Source organism: Dendropsophus ebraccatus, chromosome 7, assembly GCF_027789765.1.
Source record: "Dendropsophus ebraccatus isolate aDenEbr1 chromosome 7, aDenEbr1.pat, whole genome shotgun sequence".
NCBI classification, from domain to species: Eukaryota; Metazoa; Chordata; class Amphibia; order Anura; family Hylidae; genus Dendropsophus; species Dendropsophus ebraccatus.
This window is the reverse complement of record NC_091460.1, coordinates 45203543-45227752: the sequence shown is the minus strand read 5'-3', so window position 1 is coordinate 45227752 and position 24210 is coordinate 45203543. Positions and strand designations below refer to the sequence as shown.

At 41.7% G+C, this 24210-nt stretch overlaps 1 protein-coding gene across 11 annotated transcripts in view; it reads left to right on the top strand.

Annotated features, from left to right (window-relative positions):
• The window catches only part of PROM1 (prominin 1), a 145000-nt gene that overhangs the window by 61057 nt on the left and 59733 nt on the right, over nt 1-24210 (top strand). For all 11 annotated transcript variants that reach the window (XM_069977431.1, XM_069977437.1, XM_069977439.1 and 8 more), the window contains exons 3-8: nt 5022-5080; nt 6373-6399; nt 9419-9624; nt 13032-13152; nt 14175-14238; nt 15790-15879. In XM_069977431.1, the coding sequence (XP_069833532.1) occupies nt 5022-5080; nt 6373-6399; nt 9419-9624; nt 13032-13152; nt 14175-14238; nt 15790-15879 (567 nt within the window). The remainder of the gene's footprint in view (nt 1-5021; nt 5081-6372; nt 6400-9418; nt 9625-13031; nt 13153-14174; nt 14239-15789; nt 15880-24210) is intronic.

The following is a 24210-nucleotide window of genomic DNA, read 5'->3' as shown; positions in this document are numbered from 1 at the left end:
CTTAATAATCCTAACTATATCCATACACTCTCAGTTCTAAACAACTGTAGGTACCAGTGATTATGTTGTATGTGGTGTCTGGACTTATCCCCCCTATTCTATAAAAGGTGGCAGCACTGGAGTTTCCAATAGTGTGGACTGTTTGTGGTGTATGTTACGCTCAATTTATAACCTGAGTGAGGGGTGAGATCGCGCTAGAGTAGTGTTATCCCTTATACTCACCCCTACTTCATAGTGGCAACATATTATTGTTATTAAGATTATTATTATTCAAATTTTGTATGGGACAATCAATGGAGACTCGTAAATGAGTACTCCATTGGAATTTTTCACTGTTCTCCCTGAGTTCAGTGATTGTTGTGTTTTGTTGGCAACATATTATTGTCCTGTAATCGCAGTGGCTCCTCCTTCCCTTTTTCTTAGTCACACCCCTTTAATGTGCCCCTATGTGTTCTACACACTTTAATAGGGCATATACTATACAGAATGCATTTAGCTTCATAGTCTCTTCTGATATATATTCATTTACAATAATTACTATTACTGCTAGTACATTTTAATGACTTCTATTTAATGATGGTTCTTTATTCATCCCATTGTGACCCCCAGGAAGAGATTAGTGCAGCAGAGTGGCAAAATATCTGATGTTTTACCAGTGTGATAAAAGAAATCCTGACCTTGCAGACGAACTGAACCATAAAACATAGAGTCCTGATCACACTATGGGGCTAAAAATATCTGGTAAACAAAACACAGCATTTCACAGTAGGGGTGTACATGAGGGCCACAATAGGTGCCGCCACAATGTATAAAATTTTAGAACTTGTATCTGGTTTGTTTTGCTTGTATGCATCTTTACCAAGTTTAGATTTATCATCCCTAAGCCTGCCATACATTGGCAAAAAGTTGCATATTTTTGTAGAAAGTGACTGGCCTGATGGGTGGGGCCGGGGCTGCAGCAAGGCCCAGGGGGGGAGGTGTCCTCCCCCTGTGGCTGATTTAGCATGCAAGCAGGCATACACCATATTATAAATCTATGCCAGCACAACACAAGTACCCCTAGAGACATTGCATGTCTCTCTTTCACCCTCAGGGATACACGTATAACACAAGATACTGTGTAGAATCACAGGTAACAAGTCACAGTATGTTACTTCTGTATATAGACCTAAATATGAGGCAGTAAACCAGGAACAAAATGATTTTTTTTTTTGGGGGGGGGGGGGGGGGGGGTGGAGTTGCCTATTTAAGTGTACCTTCCACTTTAACCCCTAAAGGTCAAAGCCTATTTTCGTTTTTGCGCTTTTGCTTATTCCATTTTAAGTTTAAAAGTCCATAGCGCTTGCATTTTTTCACCTAGAGACGTATATGAGCGCTTATTTTTTGCGAAACCAATTGTACTTTGCAATGACAGGCATTATTTTTCCATAACATATGCTGCGAAACCGGAAAAAAATCATTTGCGCTGTCAAATTGAAAAAAAAATGAATTTGTTTTGATTTCGGGGAGTTTTGCATTTACGCCGTCCGTCCTATGGTAAAACTGACTTGTTATGCATGTTCCTCAAGTCGTTACGATTACTATGATATATAACATGTATAACTTATATTGTATCGGATGGCCTGTAAAAAATTCAAACCATTGTTAACAAATATACGTTCCTTAAAATCGCTCCATTCCCAGGCTTATAGCACTTTTATCCTTTGGTCTATGGGGCTGTGTGAGGTGTCAGTTTTTGCGCCATGATGTGTTCTTTCTATCGGTACCTTGATTGCGCATATACGACTTTTTAATCGTTTTTTATTACATTTTTTCTGGATTTTATGCGACCAAAAATGCACAATTTTGCACTTTGGAATTTTTTTCGCGCTGACGCCATTTACCGTGCGAGATCAGGAATGTGATTAATAGTTCGGGCGATTACGCGCGCGGCGATACTAAACATGTGTTTATTTATTTATTTATTAATTTATATTTATAAAATGGGAAAAGGGGGGTGATTTGGACTTTTATTAGGGGAGGGGGTTTTTTATTAATAAAAACACTTTTTTACTTTTACTGTAACTAGAAGCCCCCCTGGGGGACTTGTATATAGACAGCACTGATCTCTCATAGAGATCAATGCTGTGTATATACACAGCAAAGATCGATTAGATCGGTCATAGATTACTATGGCCTGCTGCAGGCCATAGCAATCTATTGCCGAGCCGGGATCAGCGTCATTCCGACGCTGAGGCCCGGCACGGGCAGAAGAACGGATCTCCCCCCCGCGATCGCATCGCGGGGGGGAGATCCGTCCCACTAGACACCAGGGACGTGCGGCGCAGTGCCTCTAAGTGCAGCTGTCAGGTTTGACAGCTGCACTTAGAGGCTTAATTAGCCGGCGCGGCAACGGGACCCGCGCCGGCTAATAGAGGCACTGCCCGGCTGCACATGTCAGCCGGGATCAGCGCCGTTCAGAGCGCGGTCCCGGCGGGACCCCGCTCTGAACACCCCGAGCGGCACCATGACGTATCAGATACGTCATGGGTCGCTAAGGGGTTAATAGATGTTTGACAAGTTGTAGAGACATAACAAAAAAAGCACCAAGGAACTTAATCTGTGTAAAAAAAGAAATGTAGAAGATTGAATGCACACTCTAGTAGCTGGCAATCCCAAACTACCAGCAAATAGACATATAGGGGGAGATTTATCAAACATGGTGTAAAGTGAAACTGTCTCAGTTGCCCCTAGCAACCAATCAGATTCCACCTTTCATTCCTCACAGACTCTTTAAAAATTAAAGGTGGGATCTGATTGGTTGCTAGGGGCAACTGAGCCCCTTTCACTTTACACCATGTTTGATAAATCTCCCCCATAGAACACATAGAAGTTTGCAGAAAAAGCCCAACTGATATAACTAGTCTGGCCTTATATTATTTCCATTTTTATTAAACAATTTATAAAGAGCAGCGTTTCATGTGCCACTCTTATCTGAATGTCCCTTTATGTCTGCTTCATTGGATTTACTGCAAGTTGGCAGAAATCTATGCCACATCCATGCTGGCATACATTACAACTACATCTGCGCCCTCTTACCACAAAAGAGTACCTGGGGGGGATGTTACAATAAGCACCTATTGCTGCTGATGTGATAAGGAGGAAGCCGTCATCCAACTTAAATGGACAGTGCAGATCATCTGGAGGAAGGAGAAAGTTACATCTTGCAGGCACACAACCCAGGGTTACTCCCTCTCTTTCTCCTACACATAGCTGCGGCTAAGCCCCACCCACACTTCCTTTGCTTCTTCCTGGTCTATCTGTTACTAGAGAGAGACTGAGCCTAATAACATGTAGTGGACAGCAGATTGGAGAGAAAGGAGACCCCCTAGTGGCCAAGAATTCACAGCTATTATTTTGGGGTTAGGATTCATTTTTAATAATTGAGTTATTTACAACTGTGTTGGAATCACATATGATATCAAGTAGAGGGAGGGCCCCATGACGATTGTGAATACACGTCAAAAACATTGCACATTGGAATTACTTTTCTTATTTTTAAACAAACTTTTCATTTTTTAGTTATTTTTGGCGCTTCATAGGTTTAGACTTTGTCTCTGACCTATTTGAGTTGTCCGACTTCCCTCTCCCCATTGGAACCAAAGATAAAACCTATGTTTATGGTGGAGTCAGGAGAAATAAATATTGGCTGAACACTCTCTCTACAGTACAGTATCTGGTGTAAAGTCAGCTACAGAATCACTGCACATAAGGGTTCACCCAAGTCTTGACTCTTGAGATACATCACTGCACTTAAAGGAGTTATCCAGCAAAAATCTTTTTCTTTCAAATTAATTGGTTTTATGGTGCGTTTACACAGACAGATTTATCTGACAGATCTTTGAAGCCAAAATCAGGAACAGACTATAAACAGGGATCAGGTTATAAAGGAAAGACTGGGATCTATCCTCTTTTCAAATCCATTCCTGGCTTTGGCTTCCAAAATCTGTCAGATAAATCTTTCTGTGTAAACGCACCCTTAGAAAGTGATATAGATTTGTAATTTACTTTTATTTAAAAAAAAACAAAAAAACTAAAAAAAAAAACAGTTGATTTGAGAGAATTTATTTTTTTTTTTGCTGGATAACCCCTTTAAGAAAGTGATTATCGTTCTTCTATCTAGACTGCTCCTATTATGGGGGTTATCCAGTGCTACAAAAACATGGCCACTTTCTTCTAGAGAAAGCCCCACTCTTTTCTCCAGTTTGGGTGGGGTTTTGAAACTCATTTCCATTGAAGTGAATGGAGCTTAATTGCAAACCGCACCTGAACTGAAGTCAAGAGTTGTGTTGTCTCTGGAAGAAAGTGGCCATGTTTATGTAGCACTGGATAACCCCTTTAAGTTGAGAGCCTCATGTTGTAGGTTGATGCTTTCTAGTATCTGTCCAGAAATCATATAAATAGCATTATCCTATGTTAGCACGGCAAGAACTATGGAGGTGTTTATAAATGGAGAACGGTGCCACCTACTGGCAAAAGTGCATATAACAGCGCTAAAAATACATCATGACGAGTGATACGGTTTTAAATACAATAAATATTGTTACTAAACTCTGTGTGCACCACACATTCTGATTAGTTGTGTAGCTGATTGCAAGCTCTTCTGTGTGATCTGCCATCTCTATTTGTAGGGTTTTCTTGGTAAAATGTGCAGTTTCTTGAGTTCTTTCTTTGCCTAGTACAGAAGTAAGCTCTCTATATAAGGTGTCCTGCAATCTGCACGGGATGTGATTGACACATTGGGTATAATTGAGTCTCTTACAGGAATGTATCATCAATCAGCTGTCTTGTTCTTTTGCTGTGTAGGAGAATCTTCTGCTTGTAATGTCAGTGGGAGTTGAAGAGGCACTAGGATGACTTTACTAATATGGGGGATGGGTTTCATGTATGGAAATAGAGGACAGCTGTATCTCCTCCTATATATGATTATTATCTGGATTGAGATATATATTACTGACCTGCCCTCCTTTTGTCTATTTCAGACTTGGTGAAACGGATAGCACAGCAGAAGTTTGGTGAAGCGCGCAATGACTATCAGAAGGTAATTTATACACTATTAACAAACTGGAGAAGAAATGCAGGGAATTCACTTAAAACATATACCCGAATTTTTTTTTTTTACGTAATTATCAACCCTACACAATTTCCTTACTGCTGTATTCTTGTATTAAAGGGGCTCTACATAAAAATATACAATAGTAGCAGAACTGGTAAGAATACAACCCAAATGGACTCACTCATAGTCCAGGGCCAACCTATACATCTCCATAAGTATGCTCCTACAAAAAAGGTGTCAGATATAACAAAGTATTGATTATGTGTTTAATAAGGTCAAATTTGGTTCCCCTCTAAATATAATCTAGAATGTTGGCGTTATAGAGGGGAGTCAGAACAGCTATTGTTTAAATTAGAGCAGGACCTGAGAAATGAGAAGATACTCACATGCTCCCCACTCCTGTCTACGCACAGGCCCAGACCAGAATCTTCACTGTGCGCTCTAGTGTCCATTTCCTGATCAATAGAGTGCCACCCTGCAGCACTGTAGTGATCATCATATTAACACTAGAAGAAGCAGAAAAAAAACAGTAGAGGCCTGCGCCCAGGCAGGAGTGGGGAGCAGGTGAGTATTTCTTTTATATAACAGGGACCACTTATCAACTCAATTTTCACAAAGCGAGTCAGAAAATATTCAGAGTTGAAATTTCTTGATAAATGGATCAGGTCTGATTTGTTCTAAATTGATTTACTCATCTTTACTTATCTGTTTTTACCAGACTCTTGACAGATAGATTTGTATATATATATATTTTGAGTCATTTATGACATAACCCCAGCGTTAACATCGGCTTCCATAAATCCTAAATACTTGATGGAGAGAGCCATAGATAGCCCCTGTCTGAGTATGGATGCGACTGCTTCTAGCCAACTAAGTGGATGAAAAAGGGGTTAAGAGTCCTTTGGGAGTCACAGTGATGCTTCACCTATCAGACACGTATGCCAAATCCTGTGGATATGCTTTAGATGTCTAAGATGAAAAGGAAAATCCATTAACTAGGTAGCGATGACCTTGAGAGATGCGGTGACAGCCAAATTGGTTGTCAACCAGCTTTACTATAAACAGACATGACTGACAAAGAAGAAAAGAATGAATTAGAAACTCCAGCATACAGTATGTACAGTAAATGCATGACCTATATATTGTAGATGTGTAGCTGACTTCATACTTATGTATAACACATATTCTTCATGTATTCATCCTTGAATTGTATAACCTGATATTGAGCTTGCTGCATCTTCCTTCCATGCTGGCCACAACCGCTGTGCCCTCTGCAGCCGGAGAATGTTGTCCTGACTCTGCAGGTAATCTCATCTAGTTATCTTGTAAAGCAGAAACATGTCAGTGGGATGTCTAATGCTCTATGAGCTCTCGCAGAGGGGGTTCAATTCAGCTAACTCTATATATAATGGCAATATAGGAAGCTTCGATGCTGAGATACCTCGCATCCAGTGCTGAGATAGGTTGTAAATACTAGAGGAGACAGGAAAAATGTGTTGTTTTTTTTAAAATACACAGTATATATCTTGGGGGTTACAGTTGTAAGAAAAAATAAGTGAATCCTTTGGAACTACCTGGATTTCTGCATTGACTACTAACAACAAGTTAGCTCTTGGAGAAGTTATTAGCACAGAGGTTCACCTGGGTTTTCTACCTGCACTGTGGATGTTTACTTTGCTCAAGACATGCGCAGTATGGGTGTTTATTAGTTTAGATAGATTGTGTTTGTCTATAATTAAAGGGGTTATCCAGGAACTCTCTCTAGGTTTTCTACGAATCCCCATAGAAAACCTCTCGTTCTCTGGACAGTTCCTATCTCGGCCCAAGATGTCAGCAGAGAGCACTGTGTCAGACTGAAAATAAAACATTTCCTGCATGACATACAGCAACTGATAAGTATGGGAAGACTTGAGATTTTTAATAGAAGTAAATTACAAATCTATAACTTTCCGACACCAGTTGATTTGAAAGAAAAAGATTTTCGCTGGACAACCCCTTTAAGGGATCTTTTATATGGTTCCATATGGGGTGGTGCAAGGACGCAAGTGAGCACTGATCAGTTAGATCAGCGCTTTTGCAGTGCCTTAAGAAGACACAATTAATTTGGATCTAGGCTGCACGAACAATCACTGTATCCTTTGTGCGGCCATTTAAATGTATTGCCATCAGCAAAACATCCAGTTTTTACACAGGGTGATGTGCGGCCAATAACAATAAATTTTGAAGCCACACAAAAGATGCGATCAGCAGGCACATGGGCATTTTCCTGCTTCTTGACAGATCGCTGGCACTTTTACACAGGAAGATTATCAGCTAAAGAAGTGTTTCTAGCAATACTTCTTCCCGATATTTTCCCCCTGTAAAAGGTCCTTGAGACTATAGATGAGAGAACTTACAGTACTTACAGCAACCCTAGGACTGCATCCATATTCTCCAGGTACTGGGATTCAAATCCCAAGCGTTCTGTAAGTGTACTGTAAGTTCGCTCTCTAAATAAGACTTACATAACAATCATAACAAACCTACAAAGATCACAAACTGTACACAAGCTTGTTATCATACTCTTCCTAACAGCTTAGCTGACCTGATATAATACAAGACAAGCTCTGTGTGTGCACTAAAGCAAGTAACACACTTGCAGAATTGTGAATGCAGCTCTGGAGCAATACCAAGAAAGAAAACCAATGCCTATAGAGGGTTATTCTATATAGTGGCTAATTTCCAGTCATGTTTAACAAAACCAATAGCATTATGATATTGACAATCACCCCAGCAACTCTGGATATGGTCACACGTAGTGAATGTATATAGTTTCCATGTCTGGTGCTATAAATGATTCTTAATCAGGATAAGTGACAGAATAGCATACATCTGCATCTATTACATAGACTATTTAACTGGATAAAGTCTGCAGTACATAAGTAGACTTTCATTTATGTATCTAGGTCATGGGAAATCTTTGACTATAGATTATTAGGCGGGATATAAAGACAGGAATTAGTATCGGCCTGACACAGTGGTGCAGTATGGCAGTACCTGGAGGACATCCAGATGGCCTGTGTTACTGCCAATATGAATTATTTCTGATCATGGTGAATCACTTGTAACCTTGTATTCTGACGAAGGAGACCCCGGTAAAGTAAGACGCAGAGTCGGGAACATGATAATAGCTCTTCTGGCAGAGGAAAAAGTTTTATTGAGTAATTATTATACGGGTATATGCAATAATCTCTGGGAGAGAGATCACTTGTTCTTTACAAAGAAGATAACACTCTTTTTTTTTTTTTCTCAAAATTAAAGGGGTATTCCTTACTCACAAAATGACCCCCTATCCATATGATAGGGGATAACAAACTGATTGGCACAGTCGGACCACTGGGACCATGAGAATAGTTGAAAAAAAATGTCTCCAAAAGCCCCAAAGAGAATAAATGGAAAATAAAAACTACCTCCTTAAATACCAGAAGCTTCATAGGGGTTATGTGAGGGTCTTTTGTGTATAGTGGTATATTACAGCTGACATAGTATATTTGTGGTAGCATCATTAGGATCTTTATCAGCCTTCAACCAAGGTTATATTTGACTATACTATATGGGGCATATATATAGACCATAGGAGGGGATATTTATACCATTTGGTGATGCAAACAGAAGGCCAAATTATTGGAGAGCCGTGCAAAGCCTCAGATGTTAGCCGTAGTGATGCTGCAAGTGTGCAAGCCTGTAACAGAGCCCCCATACACACTGAAATAGAGGAAGGAGGAGTAAGAAATCTGCAAGATGCCCAAAGCCCTAGACAGGTGGAGGCAATATGCACTAGAGGATTATTAATTTAGGAAGAAGTGGCTCTGAGGTTGGGTATACCTCTCAGAACAAGGGGGATACCTAAAGTTATCCAGCATAAGAAAGTCTTATTTTTTTCCCCAGAAACAGCACCACTCTTGTCCTCAGTTTGTGCGTGGTATTGCAACTCAGTTGCATTGAAGTTGAATGGAGCTGGTTGTAATACCACACACAACCTGATGACAGGTGTGGCACTGTTTTTGGAAGACAGCAGCCATGTTTTTCTAATCCTGGATAACCCCTTTAATAGGAACAGTGGACAGAAAGCTCCATTAATTTTAATAGAGATTGTAATTCTTTCACCATTGTTTACTAAACCAACCTTAATATCTAGTATAAAAAAGTATAACCACTACAACTAGCAGGCGCAGACACCAAACATGGGACTCTTGGTTATTTAATAGATGTGATAAACTTTGTGGATAACATATTCACTTTCTGTAATATTGGCCATTGATGACGTTTCTGCTGATATTCCAGACCATACACTATGAGATCGGCTTTATTGTGGCCACTGCCCTGGGCCTCCTCTTCTTCTTCTTGATGCCTATGGTGGGATTGTGTTTCTGCATGTGTCGTTGCTGTGATAACTGTGGAGGAGAGATGCATCAAAGACACAAGAAGAATGCCGACTGCCAGAGAGGATGCTTAGCCACCTTCCTCTTTGTGACCTCAATGATAATAAGGTGGGTGATGATCGTATCATTAAGCAGTCTGTGGGCTCATTTTGAGGATTTTGTAAGAAAATAAACAGTGGGGAGTAAAGCACCTTCCTAATTTCCTTATCTGCAAACCTTATGCACAATAAATGGAAACGTATTGTAAATTAGGCCCCCAGTTACTCCAGATCACACCATTTGTACAAGGTGAGAGCAAGACAAAGTACAGTCTTGTCCTTAGTAAACGTGTCTATGTCCCTAGAAGGAGTCGGGGTGTCATAAATTGGTTCCATAGGTAGTCAGATTCTACTGGAAGCAGTGAGCAAATATAATCACCATACTACTACCATGGCCTGGGGTGCTGCATGCATATTTTGTGTGTAGCTGGTGGACTGTGGTGTTTGGCGACTTGTCACGGTGGCCAGGAGTGGTAGTACCCACACCCGAACACACGGACACCGGAACTTGGTAGTCCTGACTTGCTAGTGCAAAATATAGTTGGTAATACTTCTTTAAGAGAGGTAAACTTGAGCAGACAATAAAAGAAGGTGAAGGCTTGTGTTGAGAGAGTAGTATAGGGTCCAGGTAGGAGCCCTTGTCTAATTAGTGCAGTACTCTGGCGGGATGTGAAGAACATACTTTGACTTGTAGCCTTTTCGCTGATATATGACCACCTTCTGCCTACACAGTATCGGTGACCACCCTTAGAGGTAGTACGAGTGCTAGGCCTTTGTCTCTAGGTTGAGGTCCCACTGAAGACTATCCATTAGTGGACAAGCATGTGACAGTTAGGTGCCTTGGCTCTTTAGCTTCTTTGCTTTACTGGGGATCAGTCCCTCTGCCTTTACTTCGGGGGTGACTGTCCTGACTGTAGAAATCCACAGTGTAGACAAAGGTGGTCCTATTGTCCGGTTACCCGTCCTCTTGGGTTCAGCACTGCATACTGGCTATCTATCTCAGTATAAAAAAGAGGTGTAGTCCTTGTCCAGGGCTCTGGCCTAAGCCAGGCCCACTAAGTCAATACAGCAGGAACCTGTTGGCTTGTGTCCTACCCACTCTTTTACACACTATCTAGAAAGAACTAACTCCTGACAGGAAATCCCTACATTATATAGGGTAATGTGACAGGAAGTACGAAAGAGAGTGTGTAGCGGTGTACAGAGTGTCTGGTCCAATAGGCAAATATATAGATACAACAGTACATATAAAACACAGCACATCGCTACGGTTGAATAGCGGTGCGCGGCGGCGACCGACGATTTCTGCAGAACCATACATTACCCGTCCGGGCTGCAGGTCTTCTTCTCCTGGTCCTACGCGGCAGCATCGGCTTCGGAGTGGGGCTGTCTGAACTAACAGACCACTAAGCCAATCACTGGCCGGAACCGCTGCAGCCAGTGATTGGCTGAGCGGTCTGTCAGTTCAGACAGCCCCGCTCCGAAGCCGATGCTGCCGCGTGGGACTGGGAGAAGAAGACCTGCAGCCCGGACAGGTAATGTATGAAACAAGGGCTGCAAGGACATCGGTAACAATATCCCTGCAGCCCTTATTTCACGATCATCGGGGCCATGGAATAGGCCCAGTAAATGAGCACCGATCTAGCAGATCGGCGCTCGTTTATGTCGTTGATCAGGTCCTGCTCTTCCGGTGGAATAGGACCCTTACTTTCCCTGGGTGGTATAAAACTTAAAGAACCACCTTTGGTGGGACACTACATTACCATATTGTTACTACATATAAAATATTTTATTAGGACCAGTATTACCCCCATACAGTGACCATATAGTTACATTAAGTGACTATAGGTCACATGCTTCCCATGTATAGTCCCACAAATAGTTACAGTGCCTCTTGCCATAGTAAAAATACCCCAAACACTTATGGTGGTCTCTTTTGTGCTTCCTATAAAGATGTTATCCTCCCTTTGTGTCTCTAGAATAGTTTAGTTCCCCTATTGTGTCCCCATACCGTATTGTTCCCCTTTATTTCCCCATATAATATTGTTTCCTGTTTGTGCCTCCATAAAGTAACGTTTCTTATTTGTGCCCCTATAAAGTAGCGTTTCTTATTTGTGCCCCTATAAAGTAATGTTTCTTATTTGTGCCCCTATAAAGTAATGTTTCAACTTTCTTCCCCCATACAGTATTGTTTCCCGTTTGTGCCCCCATACACTTATAGCCTTCTTTTGTTTCCCCTAATAGTAGTTAGTGCCCCTCATTAAGTAAGTAGCCCCAATATTAGGCAGGTATCCATGTATAGCTTCACTATTAGGTAGCTAGACACACTCGTTAGGTAAGTCCCCCTTACTCTTAAAAAATATCTCTTGGGTTCAAAAATTCCCTTTCATTAAGTAGGTAGGTCCCTCCTCCCCCTTACTAGTGCCCCTTTTAGGTTAATAATTCCCTGACAGTTAGTTTCCTCTCTCCCACTTAGGGCCCTATTCCACCGGACGATTATCATTCAAATTATCGTTAAATCGTTTGAATCTAAACGATAATCGTTTGGTTGAAATGCAGTTAACGATTAACGACCGAACGAGAAATCGTTGATCGCGTTATAAGACCTGGACCTTTTTTTATCGTTGCTCGTTCGCAAAAAGTTTGCAAATCGTTCGCATTGAATAAGACGTCGTTCGGTAGTTCGCAGTAGACACGAACGCAATAGCGAAGAAATTGCGAAGAAAAAACGATCGCAAATACGATAATAAGTATCGATTATCGTTCCATGAAAATGAGTGAACGTTTTCAGGTCTTTCGCAATAGCGGTCGTTTGAGATCCTTAATCGTTAACGATTATGCGAACGATAATCGTCCGGTGGAATAGGGCCCTTAGTGTGAATAATTCTCCCCATTTGGTAGGTAGGTCCCCCTCCCCCACTGCTCCTCCAAAGGAAAAAAAATGTGTTTTCCCCATTCCTATGAGCTGCTAGTTCCGCTCTCCCAGTCTGGTGTAGGTGGCATAATGTGGTGACTTCATCAGACGCTGATGTCTTGAACCCTCTTGTAGGAATTGAGAAGGATAGTCAAAGCAAACATGAACAAGGCCTATAGGTATTTGTTGAAGTAAAATCCATTTTCAAGGATGATTGGTATAGCATGTATATGGATGCAAATATGAAGTCACCAGCATGACCAGATAAGAGGACCATGGTCTGCTTCCTGCCCATCTGTACAGGCAGACCTATAGTGAGTCTTCTAAAGATACATCCATACTGTCTGTATGGATGAGCTGTATGTAAGCATGCCCTGCCCCCAATACACCCACAGTCCTTCAGTTCAGCTCCCAAGGACCAAATTTTATTATTGATTCTTTCAAAATCATAGTAAACCACTTTATTTCTAGGCCAAGTACTTTTTTATGCAAAGAAACCACACTTGTTTTCTGGTGTGTATAACAATCTCTGCCTCTACACCATATCCTCTTATTTCCTGCAGTCTTGGAGTTCTCTGCGCATTTGCTGCAAATCAGAATCTCACCGACCAAATTCGGGGATCAAAAAAACTGGTGCAAAGCAACTTCAAGGACCTAAAGACCTTGCTGACGGATGCTCCACTGGTATAGTACTCAGGACTTACACTTATTTTACATGATGGCATACAGTATACACATGCAGCACATCTAGCCTCATATTCTGTCATTATAGCTGGAATTTAAAGGGGTATCCAGCGTTAGAAAGCCATGGCCACTTTCTTCCAAAGACAGCACCACTCTTGTCTCCAGATTGGGTGGGGTTTCGCAACTCAGTTCTATTGAAGTGAATGAAGCTTAATTGCAAACCACACCTGATCTGGAGACAAGAGTCCTGTTGCCTGGGAAGAAAGTGGTCACGTTTTTCTAACACTGGATAACCCCTTTAGCGTATACAAGCTGATGCCTTGACATGATAGACATATGGATGGATAAATAGAAAGATATTATTCTGTTTGTGGGTTCATGGTGTAGGAATTTACCCATCTGTGTATATTTATCTTACAGACATCCTAATATTGTGTAAAATATCAGTCACTACAGAAAAAGAAATAAATAAATTAAAAAATAAAATAAATGTAAAAAAACCATAGCATTGTAAATCTTCAAATGACCACCAGAGGGCGGCATCAGACCAAAATACCGTCTGCAGGCTAGTCTAAAATGAAGTTTCATTACACTGATTGTACAATATTGTTTTCCCACATTGATAAGTTTCCAACTTTGTAAGGGTATGGTCACACAGAATTACTTTAAGAGTGATTAAAAGTGTAACATTTAGGATGTTTAAGGCAAGAAAATTCTCATTTACCTTACACATGAAACTGGTGTACTTTAGATTTCCGAAGTCCTTTTAATTTTAATGGGAACAACTACATCAAGAACTGACAAATCAATTATTGAGGTGGATTTCCCTTTTAGATCAAATGTGATGTGGATTTCATGTGAACTTTCACGTGGAACACGCATCCCCATTAGTTTCCTGCATCTATTAGGTCATCTCTTTAATTACTGCTCAACCCCCTTACGCTACACAAGTAGACACATACAGTCACCAGCCTTATGGTGAAGTTATATAAAATGACAAATTTTTTTTTTGTTCTCTTTAGCAAATTGACTATTTATTGACTAAATTCAACATCACCAAGGAGAAGGCTCTGGCCGAACTAAGCAGTAAGTTTTATATAATTATAATAAGATAAGAATAATTTTATTTAGTAATGTTATACTTATTGATGGGAGTAACAGGTTACCAGTCATAGCAGTAGTCATGGGGTCCACCATTTAAAGGCTCTATTACATGGGGCCCTGTGTAAGATGCCCAGCAATCAGCCGACAATCATCAACTGATCATCAACAGTTCACCAACTGATTGAATCTTTTAAGCAGATTTTAAATCCATAGTTCTTTGGCTACACATCTCCCTATGTAAAATGTTTGTGTGGCTGACAATGATGGAGGTAAAGAGCAGAACAAATGATCCAAAGCCAGACATGTAATAGACTCTTTAAAGTGAATCTGTCCCTAGGTTTATGCTGCCTTAAATAAGGGCAGCATAAACTAGTGACAGAAATGTTGAACAGATCGGTGTATTCCTGACATCATTCAGTTTAGCCGTTCTCCTAATTTGCAGGAGAATAGGATACTTGCCACACCCCTCCCCCCGCCCTCCAGCTGCTGATTGACAGTTGACTGCCTATATACAGCATGGATAGATAACTGCCAATCAGCAGATGGTGGGCGGAGTTTTCTGCTTCTCATGAATATTGAGGACTACTGGGCTTATGCACATAATGGAGAGGACTACTTATTGCCATGTTATTCAGGAGGATATCTGAACCAGCCGCACAGAACAATGATGGCTGGATAATTATTTTGCTCTTTACTTCCATAGGGCATTAAAGCGACTCTGTACCCACAATCTGTCCCCCCCAAACCACTTGTACCTTCGGATAGCTGCTTTTAATCCAAGATCTGTCCTGGGGTCCGTTCGGCAGGGGCTGAAGTTATTGTCATAAAAACAACTTTTAATCCTGCAGCACTGTGTCTAACGGCCGGGGCTTACATTTGTATATGCATTAGGCTGGCACCACCTCTCCGTCCTTCCTCCCCACCCCCCTCATCATTAGGAATGATCCAGGAACATTTACTACTGTTTGAGCTTTGCACAGGTGTATTAACGATCCAGCCCATGTTTATTATACACACAGGTGGGGAATAGGAAGCAATCTGCCTTTAGCATTCCTAATGATGAGGAGGGTGGGGAGGAAGGACAGAGAGGGTGTGCCAGCCTAATGCATATACAAATGTAAACCCCGGCCGTTAGAAACAGCGCTGCAGGATTAAAAGTTGTTTTTATGACAATAACTGCATCCCCTGCCGAACGGACCCCAGGACAGATCTTGGATTAAAAGCAGCTATCTGAAGGTACAAGTGGTTTGGGGGGGTCAGATTGTGGGTACAGAGTCGCTTTAAGAATGGAATTTCCAATGTAATATTACCCTTGGGGGGGGGGGCATCTTCACTCAAAGACAAGGTGCAGCTAGTTATGACTGTGGATGAGAATGATGATGTATTATAAGCCTTTCATGTACTAATGTAAAGGTGATCCATCACTATTTGTTACTCCCTATTGCTTCTAATGTGCAGGTGATAAGTATCTTTGTATGATATGAAGTAGCTGAGTGGATTATTCCCTAGATGTCTGAGATTTTCCTCTTTCAGATGTCGGGCCTCTACTGGGTGAGCGTGTCCATGAGCAGCTCGGGAAAGAAGTCCGGCCTGCTTTTGATGGCGTCCTCAATATGGCTGGAGGTAATTGTTCCTGTTATAATGGTATGATTTGCTGGTATGTTAGTTGACCCTTCCATGCTAAGTTGTTTGGGGCAGTTCTATTGTTCCATGGCTTTTCTTATGAATCTCAAGGACTAAAGTAATTTCCCTAAAAGTAGAGCTTGACGTAACATAACAAATTTATCATAGTTTTAGGCAGGTGTGCAAAAAATAGGCATTTATACACAGTAATACAAGCATTTTCCCTCAGAAGAAAGAGTTTGCAAAAGCCTCCAAATGTTCACCTATTAGAGGTGTGACACTATAAACATCTCATAAATCATTATTCCCCAGGCCTTGCCATTAGATATGATATCACATAAAGGTGGAGGAGGCTGCTTTGCATACTTTACATTGCATGGCCATCAAGACTCTCTATGCCAGCTTGGCAGTCTGTCTAAATACATTAATGTCTAAAACATTACCCCTCCAGGCCCTTGAATAAGAGTCCTCTTTTATCCTCTTAAAGGGGTTATCCAGCGCTACAAAAACATGGCCACTTTCTTCCAGAGACAGCACTGCTCTTGTCTCCAGCTTAGGCGGGGTTTTGCTGCTCAGTTTCACTGAAGTGAATGGAGCTTAATTGCAAACCGCACCTGAACTGGAGACAAGATTCGTGTTGTCTCTGAAAGAAAGTGGCCGTGTTTTTGTAGCGCTGGATAACCCCTTTAATGTTCATTCGACCACGACCACAAACAGGCACTGAACAGTGAGATGACGCTTGCTTGCATTAGACGGCACAATTAACTGAGCGATCAGGCCACACAAATGATCACTGAATCGTTCATGTGGCCATTTAAATACATAGTTATTGGCCATACCTCTCCAGTTTACACTTGGAGATGTGCGGCCAGTAAAGGAGAATTTATTTTCCTGCTCAAGAGATGCGATCAAATTTCCTGCTCCTCGGCTGTCACTTTTAAACAAGCTGACTATCAGCTGGCCTTTAAGTGTAACTATCATTTCTAGCAGGCGCACGCTAAGGACAGAATTAATCTGGCAGGGCCTTTGACTGCATTGTGAGTGTATACTGTCATCGGTGCAGCCGGCTAAATTCTGTCCTCAGACATGCCAGGGGCAGGATTCTAACATCGTATCCTGCTGCCAGCAAGAAATTATAGTTATACTTTAAAGGAAATCCTAGCCATGAGTCTGTCTGCTGTGTATTATTGTATATAAAAGTACAAAGTGGCAACATAATTACAAATAAGCCCAGTACATTAAACTATAAGGGTGTGTGCACACTACGGAATTCCCGCGTATGACCCACGGCGGATTCCGTCGCTCGTAACCGCACACGCCAGCACGCATCTCCGCCCGTGCCATAGACACTATTCTCTGCACGGGCGGATTCTGCATTCCACTGAAAGAATTGACATGACAATTCTTTAGGCGGAATGCAGAATCTGTCTGTGCAGAGAATAGTGTATATGGCACGGGCGGAGATGCGCGCCGCCGCGTGTGGATACGAGCGATGGAATCCGCCACGGGTCATAGGCGGGAATTCTGTAGTGTGCACGCACCCTCAGGGTATGTTCACACTGAGCAAATACGGTGGAATTCCGCAGTGGAGCTCTCTGCCGTGCTCCGTGTCCTACAGTGAGTGAATGAGGGGGAGCGCACGTGTCCCCTTCCTCTCCTCTCAAAGAAGTGACGTGTCACTTCTTTGTGCGGAGAGCCGTGGCAGCGGAGGAGCGCGTGCTCTCCAATAGACGGGAAATGACACGCTGAGCTTTCCACAGCTGAATTTCCGCCTAATTTGCTCAGTGTGAACATACCCTGAAACAACTTTTGATAAGCAGTTTTCAGCAGGATTTCATGCATTGGGTATCTGGGGAAGGCGATGACCAGCCACCCTGCCTTGGCTGGAGCAGATAGGTACAAGGCTAGGGCATTATACTTTGTTATATTATGAATATAAGGGAAGCCATTAAAGCGACTCTGTACCCACAATCTGACCTTAACCCCCCCCCCCCCCCCCCAAACCACTTGTACCTTTGGATGGCTGCTGGATCTGTCCTGGGGTCCGTTCAGCAAGTGATGCGGTTATTGTCCTAAAAAACAACTTTTAAACTTGCAGCCCCGTGCCCAACGGAAGTATCTGTGCCCTAACTTTGCACCACCCCACCGTCCCTTCTCCCCACCCTCTTCATCATTAGGAATGCCACTGGTACATTTTCTCCTGTCCGAACATTGCACAGGTGCCTTAACGATCCAGCCCATGTGCCGGGCTGACACAGCTGATGAATAGGAGACAATAGGAGGGACAGAGAGGGTGTGCCAGCCTAATGCATAGACATTCTAAGCCCCGGACGTTGGGCACGGGGCTGCAAGTGGAAAAGTTATTTTTTAGGACAATAACTGCATCACCTGCCGAACGGACCTCAGGACAGATCTTGAATTACAGCAGCTATCTGAAGGTACAAGCGGTATGGGGGGGACAGATTGTGGGTACAGAGTCACTTTAACAAAATCCCTAGCTCTTCCCCTGTCATTGATCTGGCTTACATTTCTGTTGGAATAATTTGTTATATATTAACAAGTTAATATTACAGTTTACAGCAAGAGATCAAAGTATGTAGATATTAAGCAATAGTCGCATCAAAGGGCCACAGGACTGTGTCATATTAATCAATGTTGTGTCAGATTTTATTCCATAATGGCGGGTCTTGCAGGATCTGTATAGACAGGCCTGTGCGATCAGACCTGATACAATTGAGTTAGGGCTTCAGGGCTCGCACAGTGAGAGAGCAGCAATCGCTTTATTTTATGGCAATAGAATTAATTTGCAGATGATTTATCCCTGTTTTCTGTGAATTCTTGCTGAAGATCTCGGCGTTACTCATCAAAGAAGCATAATGTCATCATGTAGGAATGCTAAACTCTCACTACCTGGGGTGGAAAGGCAGATACAAGCCATAAAGCATTTGAAGAATTGGGATCTTTGACTGCTATCTGCTGTATATTGTTAGGTAATATTGTGCAGAAGCATTGCCTAAAGCAGGTCTCCACCCACTATAAAATTTAAAGTGAATCTCCACCATAAAACATGATTTTATATACATATAAAAGTCCAAAAGGGCTTCCAAACCCCTGAAGTGCTGGAGGCTGGAATGTCTCCTCTGCCCCCCTCTCATCCCTGTCCCTGTTAAATTGACACTTAGGGTTCCGCTTCCAGCTGGGTAAGGTATGGGAGGGAAGCAAGGATGCGTTCCAGCCTTTAGCACTTCAGGGGTTTGGCAAATCCTCTTTGACACTTTATACAGGAGAATAAAAACATACTTCTATGTTCTGAAAGCACAGATGGATATATGAAAGGTACCACATGTCTCCTTGGCCTAACAGCTACCTGTAGGTGGAGACTACCCTCTATCGAGTGAGGGGTTACATTTTAAAGGGAATCTGTCAGCTCTATATCATGCTCAGAGCTGAAGACGTGTGCAGACAACTGACAGAGAGATAAAACAAATTATACCTCTTGGCTTATTGCTGATTTCAAAGTTATAAAATCCACTTTTACTTCTAAGCTCAAGAATTACAGAGGCCATGCTGAGCTGTAGCATACATGCCTCTTCCCTCCCCCTCCCTGGTATCTTGTCACATTCTGCTGTGTGGCTATTACACTGAATAAGACATTTAAAATGTGTTTGTATGTGACATGTATTATAGACCTCAACCATTTTGTATCATACATTACAATTCAGTTCTAGTCATAATGCATATTTTTAATACCATTTCTGTAAAAGAAGTCAGGGACAGTTTGGATGTTCTGCCATGTGCTATGTACATTTTTTCAAATTACATTTCCTTCGTTGTTGTGTAGCTAAAGAGTTTAATGGAATGTAATATATACAGTGAATGTGTATATATATATATATATATATACACACTTTATACCGTAAACAGTGACATGAGCAGAGCAAAGAACAAAGAATCTTACAGGTCATGCAATGCTCAACTGAGAACAATACAATGTGGCTTTCCTCCAGAATATAGATAGATTGCTTTCTGGTGCCAACTATTGGTGGTAACATCACTGCAAGTCAATGCTTAGCGCCTTTAGAGTCCTATAACACAACTGGGGATTATAAGCCAAGCCAGGATCTTCTTTATAGAAAGTTGGTACAGTACAGAGTACACAGTACAGTACTGGCTGGCTAGGTGAGGGGTTTTGCCGTGCAGTAGGGTTTCTCCTTGAAGGGCTTAGAAAAACATGGCCACTTTACCCCAGAAGCAGCATGATTTTCAGTTTGGGTGTTGTTTTACAGCTCAGTTTTATTGATGTAAGTGGAAACGAATTACATTGCCACCCACAACCTGGGGACAGGGGTAGTGCTGTTTTTGCAAGAAAGTAGCTAAGGTCTGAGCATTGACAAATAGTTTACACCAAAGAGCAAGCTCTTTTCCTCTTGAGGGAGGGTTAATTTGCATACATTGTTTTCTCATGGTTTAGACCTAAAATGATGACGACCAATAGGTGTTTAATTGGTGTATGATCTCATATACATGTACATGCTGTTTATCACCATTGTGTTTTTTTTTGTCATGTAATTTTTTTTTTGTGACTTTGTTATGTATTTCATTTTCACTTTTGTTCACGCCTTTTATAATCTTGAAGTCAAAGTGGAAAGGGCAATAAAAGGTAAAAAAAAAAACAAACGAAAAAAGGTTGTCACAAAATAGTCCTGTGATGTGAAGTGTTTGTTCCATATTTACCTAGCTGTGCTGTGTGTAGTCTGTACATTTCTTTGGTTCCAACAAGTAAACACACTCTAAAGTTATAAAAGGAAAAAATCATGAAAAATCTTAGGGGGATGAAAAAGACATAAAACATACATAAACCAAGTACATGCCCCAAGTCATAGCTATCCTTGGCTCTCCAGCTGTTGCAAAACCACAACTCCCAACATGCCTGGACAGCCAAAGCTAAAGCTTTGGCTGTCAAGGCTTGTTGGGTGTTGTAGTTTTGCAACAGCTGGAGAGCCAAGGTTCTATACGTCTGCAATAGGGTGTGCAGAAGTAGCTGTTGCACTTTGATACTGGAGGGGATCACAAAGCCTCTCTGCCACAAAAGATCTTTGTCCACAACCCATGAAGGTAAGGACTACAAAACATATTCCCCCCCCTGACCTGATATCTAGATGGGCACAGTTTACGATGACCAGGGTTTTTTTAGGCCCCTAAAGGAAGTCATTTTGGAAGTCCACCCTTCATCTATACATAACATGTGCACGTCTACATTGCATCTTAATCTATGTAGTTATGGTTGTACACACAAGACATATGGCCAATAAAGTCTGGTTATTTGTCAGTCATCCTGTAATAAACTGCAATAACAAGTGATTGGCCCCACTTTCACCTGCAAATGGGGTTGTCTTCTGATGGACCTTTAAGGCCCATTATTCGGAAGAGGCTTGATCTACTGCTGGGCAAGTCAAGCCTTGAGCACAATGTCAGGGTTTGTTGTGCCTTCTTATAGTCTATGATATAGTCATCTGCTGCCTGTAAAGAACCTATAAGTAAGCTTCATTAAGCTCCAACAGTGTTAGTGCTTAATTTATTAAAATTAGGAAGCAGAACTGGATTATATGGAGTATCCAGCATCAGGAAAGATCTACACCAAGAACTACTGTAGACATGTGAGTGAGTGACTTCACAGATCCATGCCACGCTGGATACCCTTTGCACTTGACAAACCCCATTAACCTTGGGTTTGTTGCGTTTCCAGCATGATATATGGACTGTATGGAGATTTCTACCAAGCCTTCTAATTCAAACAATAATCGTTCCATGTAATTGTAGGCAACGATCTAAAAAATTGATTGCGTGTCATTGATCGTTCATTTAAATCTGACCCTAAAATCATCATTTATCGTTTGCTAATTATTCGCTGTAATTCCATATTCGTTCACTTAAATTCAGCATTCAGCATTTGATTAGCGGTGGCTGCTGAACTTGGATAAAGCTCTAAGGTTGTCTGGAAAACATGGATACAGCCAATGACTATATCCATGTTTTCCACATAGCCTTAGGGCTTTATCCAACTTCAGCAGCCACCGCTAATCAAATGCCGAAAGTTCGGGTTCGGATCGACTCGACCATGCTCCAGGTTCGCTCATCTCTAATGGTGAACGATTTCAGGTTAATGATAAACAATCTTGTTCTCGTTTATCGTTAAAAATTGCTTTGTCTAAAGTCCCTATTACACAGGGCAATCTCCAGGAGCAAGCGAGCACCAACCTGTCAGGTCAGCGCTCACTTTCTTCTCATTTCCCACTATAACACACACCGACAGTGAGCGGGTAAGTGCGGTGGGGCCACGGGGAGCTGCAGGAGGGATTCCCTGGACAATCTTTAAATTGTCTTTTGAGCCCACAGGAGATAGCAGAGATCTGCTGCCACTGCTCCTATTACACGGAGCAATGGCAACAGATCGTTGCTATACTAATCATTTGTGTTTCAACGTGTTGAAAGACAACGATCAGCCTACATAGTGCGTGTTGGCTGATCTTTGCCTTTTATTACATGGATCGATTATCGGCCGTAATGGTCATTAATTGGCCAAATACGGCTAATAATCACTTTGTGTAATAGGGTCTTAAAGGGGTAGTGCGGCGCTAAACAATTATTCACTAAATAACACACATTACAAAGTTATACAACTTTGTAATGTATGTTATGTTAGTAAATGGCCCCCTTCCCCGTCTTTCCCCCCACCCACGCTAGACCCAGAAGTGTAGTGCTCTACACTCACCTGATCCGTGTCAACCCCCGTCCGCCATCTTCCGACAATGATGTCATCTTCGCGTCATCAGCTGCTCAGCCACAGCTGATGTGTGTTATTTAGTGAATAATTGTTTAGCGCCGTACTACCCCTTTAATAAGACCCTTACAGTTTATAGTCTAAACTCTACAGGAAAAGCTGTGGGGAATGTATCCCCGCTATGGTTATCCTGCTCTATAATGAGAACATATTCCCACATGTGAGCTTATTCAGTTTTCCCTTCTTTCCACTATGAAACTTTTTTGACCTGAAAACCGCTTTACCAAACACTGTACTCAGCCATTCCTATAAAACGTGTGAAGGAAAGACAAAATGATCTTTACAGCACTGACACTTCTCCAGATTTCTATGATGGAGCAGTCACTTAAAAGCTTGTATTTTACAATAAAATGAGGATTCAGCGGCGTGTATGAGAGGCAGCAGGAGATGATAGTGAAGGCTCTCTTCCTCAGCATTAGGACACTAAAGATGATGCATGAGGCTGTCTGTTCGGTAATAAATGGAAAATGTCTCATCTTCATAGTAAAGAAGAGCAGAGCTATTTGGCTATTAAATCACCGATGGTCTACAGTAAATATAGCTGAAGCCACAGGCATCATTCATGTAAAATTACAACCAGTGGAGAAATAGACCTCAGCAACCATGAAGAATTTCAGCCCTTAAAAATAAAACAAATAAAAATAATATGAAAACCAATAAAATTATTTAGTGGGTCATTCAAACAGAGAAAGCATAGCTTTTATTATTTAGAGTTCATATTGGGGGCAAACCCAGGTCAGACTGGCCCAACAGAGTACAAGTAGATCCTCCCATGGGCCCAGGTTCTAAAACTATGATGTCAATAGCCAGAAGACAATCCATGTGAAGCTGATTTGGTCTAGTTGCTGCTTAGGGCCCTTTTAGGGTGTGTTTACACAGAAAGATTATCTGACAGATTATCTGTCAGCTCAGCAATGCTCAGAAGACCCATATGAAAGGATCGTTGGCTGCACATGTGCCGTCATGGAGGATCACAATTGCAGTTTTTGGATCAGCAGGGAGCCCAGTGGTCAGACTCTTAGAGCCAGTTCACACTGAGGAATCAGTTCTGAATCAGCGAGGAAACTGTCTGCAAGAACACTTTCCGGCGGAATCACCTCTGACGGAATTCCAAGCATTTTTTATTTAATAAAATTCAACTTTTTTCCAACTCCGCACGGACTACACGCTGAATTTCTGCGAGCATTCTATGCAGAATCCGCACTGAAAACTTTTAGGGCGGAAACTCACTAAATTCATTTCAATGGGATTCCACCAGCGGAATCCGACAGAAGAATTGACAATTTGCTGAAAGAACTGACGGATCCGCTGCGGAAAATTCAGTGCGAAACTTTTTTCCAATTATGTGAATCTCAGGATAGGATAGGATAGTTACGGTGTAACCTAGACCACCATGTTGGGTAAGGAGAACTGTGTGATGAGATTAACCAAAGGATATGTTTGCAATTGGGCTAAAACATTTCTAGTAAAATATTAACCACCATGTTTGT